General features: G+C 35.2%; 1 protein-coding gene across 1 annotated transcript; it reads right to left on the reverse strand.

Moving 5' to 3' along the window:
- Positions 1–573: 573 nt before the first annotated feature.
- On the reverse strand, positions 574–5,079 carry LOC132645743 (uncharacterized). Its single transcript, XM_060362906.1, has 2 exons — positions 4,823–5,079; positions 574–1,749 (listed from the first exon to the last, which is right to left on the reverse strand). The coding sequence occupies exon 2, from the start codon at positions 1,702–1,704 to the stop codon at positions 709–711; it is 996 nt and encodes a 331-aa protein (XP_060218889.1). The 5' UTR covers positions 1,705–1,749; positions 4,823–5,079; the 3' UTR covers positions 574–708.
- Positions 5,080–5,287: the final 208 nt, after the last annotated feature.

Below are 5,287 nucleotides of genomic sequence, written 5' to 3' on the forward strand. Positions count from 1 at the left end.
TTCTATAGGAACCTCCAAATTTACAACCTCTGTCATTTTCATATGAAAAATATTAGAAGTTTAGGACCCATTCAGACAAGAAAAAAAGAAAGGTATAAATTCGAAAAAAGAAGAAGAAACAACCTAAAATCAAATGGAAAAATTTAAGTTAAAGACATTAGACTCTAACGTGAGCTTCTATTAGTAGATTTACACTTAACACTTAAAGAGTTAAAAGACTTAAAGACATGGGCTTGAACATATTCTTAAAAACACAGGTCTTAAACAATCATGTGAAATAAGTAAACCAGAAATCAAATTAATGATTAAAAGGTATAAAATATTTATAATTATTTATGAAAAACTAATATTATACATATAAATAATTATAAAATTTATGTATATAATTTATCGGTTTGGTTCAGTTATTTATTCGGTTATTTTTTAATATAACCATAACCAAACCAAATATTATCGGTTTTTAAAATTTAAAACCAAATCAAACCAAACCAAACCAAATGTCGGTTTTTTTATTCGGTTTGGTTAAATTTTCGATTTGATTTTGGTTTTAACCAAAACCGTGAACAGCCCTAGTAATCTCTGAAGGCCAAATTCTTATGTATAACAGTAACAAGAAATGGAAAAAGAGAGAGAGAAAAAAAAATTGAATCCCATATACAACCATTTTCTATTTCATTAAAACCGAAAAGGAAGTTGCATCATTTGGACCTAATCAGCGTCGGGCAAGGCATGGAGCTGTTTCTGATGAGCCCGAGCAGTGAAACCAGCAAACCAAGCGACCCTCATGAGCTGCATGCCAAGAATGAGAACCCACCAGCATACGAGCCCCCTAATAGTATGCAGCATCCATGATGGTGCAACGAGTTCTGCACTGAGCTTTAACCCTCTCATTAGTTGTAACACACGATAAGCTTCATAGACTACCGGTGTCACCAACCATACTGGTGACTTCCAATGCCACGTCAGCATCTCTGTGAGTATCTGTATAGATAGAAGCAGGAGATAGGGACCCAAGAGCACAGCATAAGAAATGAAAGGAAGTTGAGGCTGAAGGAAACTGTTGTGAGAGCCAAATAGTACTATCAAGGGAATGACTAGACCCATAACGTTTGCGACCATGTTCCATAACTGATAACCGAAAGGCGGCTTGCTGCTGGAATCTTGATTGGTATCTGGTGAACGAGCACAAGAATCGGCTAACAGGAGAAACAGGTTTGCTCCAAGATTGTAAATACAATCAAGTCCAGTCAAGGCAAGCAGGCTGGCTATATTGGGACCAATGAAAACTGATGAAATAGGTAACCACAAAGTGGGCACCATCCCAGTGGCTAAGAGAATGGCGGGCCCAAGAAGCCACACAGGCCATCGAAGGTATTGGAGCTGTAATGGTGGCTGGCTTTTTACATCAGTGAGCCCTTCAGCTGGTTTACTGGAAGACATGGTTTCAAATATATTGGTTGTCCCTTCCAGAAATTTATCTTCAACATTATCACTAGGAACATAAGTGACAGGTGCAGGTTCCCATGGAGATTGATTTGAGCAGCAAATAGAGAATGTCTTATGGCTAATACACGGAAAGGTCATTCTATTTTGCACTCTTTGGGTTTTCAACAATTGCAGCTGTTTATGACGTACATGTCGCAAAGTAACTGCTGATGTGGCAGATGTAAGGTGGGTTAAAGATGCCATTACTCCTCTGTTCATAAACTGGAACTACGTGACCAAGGGAGAAACTGTGACTGCAATAGCCTGGATCGAATAAATGGTACCATCTCAAGTAAAGTTAGATCATCAACAATCAAAAGACAAATCACCATATTACTTCGTAAATCAAAAAATGTAATAATGATCTAGATGTGTTAGGTGGTTATCTGATAAGAGATTTAAGTTCTGATATAAGGCCAAGCAAGAGACGAATAGGCTGCAGATAACGAATTTCCCTCATCGATCATTGGCCAGACAAAAGACCACTACGAAAGATGAAGGCATGAAGCTACTGAAGTATCCACAAAGAGTGTCTGAACATGTACATGTTTTATCAATTCATATGGAACCAATATCTGAATTTTAATATTAGCGCTTCAAACATCCAGAAATAGCATCTAGATTTATTAAGACATAAAATGAAGTTGAAAGGAGCAAACAGAATCAAAGCGGGAATTGATCAGACAAGAAGAGCAGTTCCATGGAAACCAAATTACCAAGAATAACAAGGTTAGACCCCTTCCCAACTAGAAGCGAGAAAGGTCACATCTCAAATCAAAATCATCAGAGGCATTAACAACCTAATTAGTTAGCTGGTCGGAAGGCTCGGAAGTTGAATATGGGAGGCATTTAGCATGTAAAAGATTCGGCACATTTTGTACCCTTTCACTTCATGTTATTCTATCACATCCAACATCTTCATTCTGCTGTCTATGATATGCAGAGACAAAAGCCCAAGAAGCAAATTTACTTGATTTATCTGAAATCAGCTTACCCCTACACTCAATTTGCAAAATAGTATAGCGAAACTTGTATTTAGATTAGGTTATCAGGACATCTATATATATAAAAACAATGTATTGAACGATTTCTGACATTGAATCAATTTGTTAAGAAACTACTCCCTCCGTCCAATATACATTTTTCGCTTTTCGAGATTCAAACTATGTGAACTTTGATCAATATTTTAAATGCATTTTGTCATCATATTGACATGAGAAAATGCAACTTATTGTACTTTTCATATAGTTTTTGAATATCCAAATTTTAATTTAAAAATACTGAGTTGATCTAATCCAATTTAGCTTTGAAGATAAGTGAAAAGTTCCACATAAACTGTAAAAAAGGGTACTATATTCAGCACTTGCAGACAAGCAGCAGTGAGATCATATTTCCAGGGAGAAATAGACTAGATTGGGTGATTGGGTTGGACAATATATAGATACAGAGCTCAGACGAGGGACAGACATGCAATAGAGATAGATATGCAAATATGCCATTCACTTAAAGAAATTTGGAGATGAACCACAAACATAAATGGATTTCCCTCTTTTAGTTACAAGTAATACAGAACCTGCAGTTTTTTTTGAAGTTCTCAATGACATATAGAATAGTAATAAGGCAAATTAAATTACCAATCAACGGAAGTTATATTTCAATCAAAGGAGAAACAAGCACGTGAAAACATAGGGAAAGTTCTTCACAACAGGTGGAAAGGCACCGGCCTCCAATTTAAAATGCTCACAATTTGTATTTAACTCCAACCCCGCTAAAGTTCTTTTCTGTATTTCAATTATTAATCCATGGCAAACATATCTTTTGTTCAACGAACATGCTTGCACATCCTCATCAAATATATATAGAGAGAGAGTGAGTGAGAGAGAGTCATGTGCCCGAAACTTTGGCCGGATTAATTTCTGCAGCATTAATATAGTCAAGGATTACTTGCTTCAAGACTCAAAAGTAGCACTGGTAAGGTGGTTATCAGCTAAGTTGCTCGGACGCGGGTGGGCATATGCGATACAGGTTTTGAAGGCCGGATTCTTCATCACATAATTTTAGGATTGGGGGGTATGGATCCGAGTGCGGATACGGGTGATAGGATACACCAATAAAAGTATATTATGACATATAAAGTATATAACTTGATTAATTAAAGCTATTGAATTAAAACTAATAAGATTTAATTCTTTATAACACCTAGTATTTAACATTCTCATTTTTTGATAACCAAAAAGTGATGATAGCAAAACATTCTTATACTTTATATATATATGACATAAACCCAAAAATCATACCAAATACCCAATTGATCTATACTTCTCGGTCATAGATGTAGTCAAAGCACACAATGTAAGTTGACCAAATCCAGTGTGGACACCACACCCACACCCATGTCGTGTCGACACGGGAGCAACAAGGATTTAAAAGAATACGAGCAACATAAGTTATCAGGATAGGGTGTAGCCAATTCTCAAGTATAAAAGGTCATGCTATGCTCACTTATCAACATAAAGTATAAAGGGTCATGTTAATCCTGCTGAATGAACCTTGTTAGCTATTACAGAAGGGGGAGGAATCCAGATGATGAGGGGATTGTGACTCATGAAGCATGTTAGTTTAAGGAGAATTTGAGGAGATATAATGAAAATGCTATAAATCTTGCTCTCGTAAAGTGATTCCTTTCATTTGAAAACAAGAACAGCGTAGCAACAATCCTCAATCTTCCTTTTGCGGAGCTGCTATATCAGCTCTTCTAATCCAAAATCTCTCTATTAAAGATAATAAGGCCAATAGTTTCTCTTTAGCACCAAAAGAAGCTTTATCACACTTCATTTTTCTTCAGCACCCATCAAACTCCTTAAAGAGTAAGGCATAATTTTTATTTATTCACAGGCTTTAAATTGTACTTGATCTTTTGCTTGAGGATGAGTAAATTATCACTTACCCTCATGAAATTTGCAAGGAAATCCATTACTGGGCTGATTTCTAAGACAACAATTTCTTTTTCCTCTACACTTTCAGTGTCATTTAGCTAAATAAACTCATTGGGGTGATAAATTATCATGTTATATGCATCACTTCACATCATAAAACCCTTATGCTTTGTAGAATTTCCACATTAGAAGAAAAGGGTTGACCAAACACACTGAATCACTTTATCAAGAAAAATATTGACAATAGTAGGGAGATGAAAAGCTCAATTTTTTACACAAACCATTGTTAATCCAACTTCCAATTTCAAGACACAAGAAACATAAATCAAACTAGCTGGCAAATATAGTACTAGCTAAACAAAACAACACCCACAAAAATTCAAGCAAGAATTCATCATTACCTCTAAACCTCCAGATTGAAGTTCATCATTGAATAGGGTTTTCACTCCCAAATGAGTTTCCCTTTTAATGCTACACACAGGAAAGGAAAATGCCAAAGAAGAAGAAAAGAATCGAGGAACACGTAAAAGGAAGGAAAGTATTTTACATGTCAATTTTTATTTTTGGTTACCCTCAACATATTATGCTTTAGAAAACAATTTTAAATTGTTTAGTTTGACATAAATGTAAGTGACACATGCTAACTGGTATTACAACAACGTTTTTGGTGACAATTTGGGACTTTAAAGGTTGATAATAATATCAATTGTTGGTCGAATCAAGTAATATGTAATAATAGTGAGAATATTTACAAAAGAAAAGGAATTTACGGTTAAAGTGATAGATGTTATGAAATAAAAATTATAAAGTAAATACACCAAAACAAGTATATAGAGAGAGACTGATATATTATTCAACTTTTTTTA

The sequence above is a fragment of the Lycium barbarum genome, chromosome 6 (genome assembly GCF_019175385.1).
Source record: "Lycium barbarum isolate Lr01 chromosome 6, ASM1917538v2, whole genome shotgun sequence".
Classification (NCBI taxonomy): Eukaryota; Viridiplantae; Streptophyta; class Magnoliopsida; order Solanales; family Solanaceae; genus Lycium; species Lycium barbarum.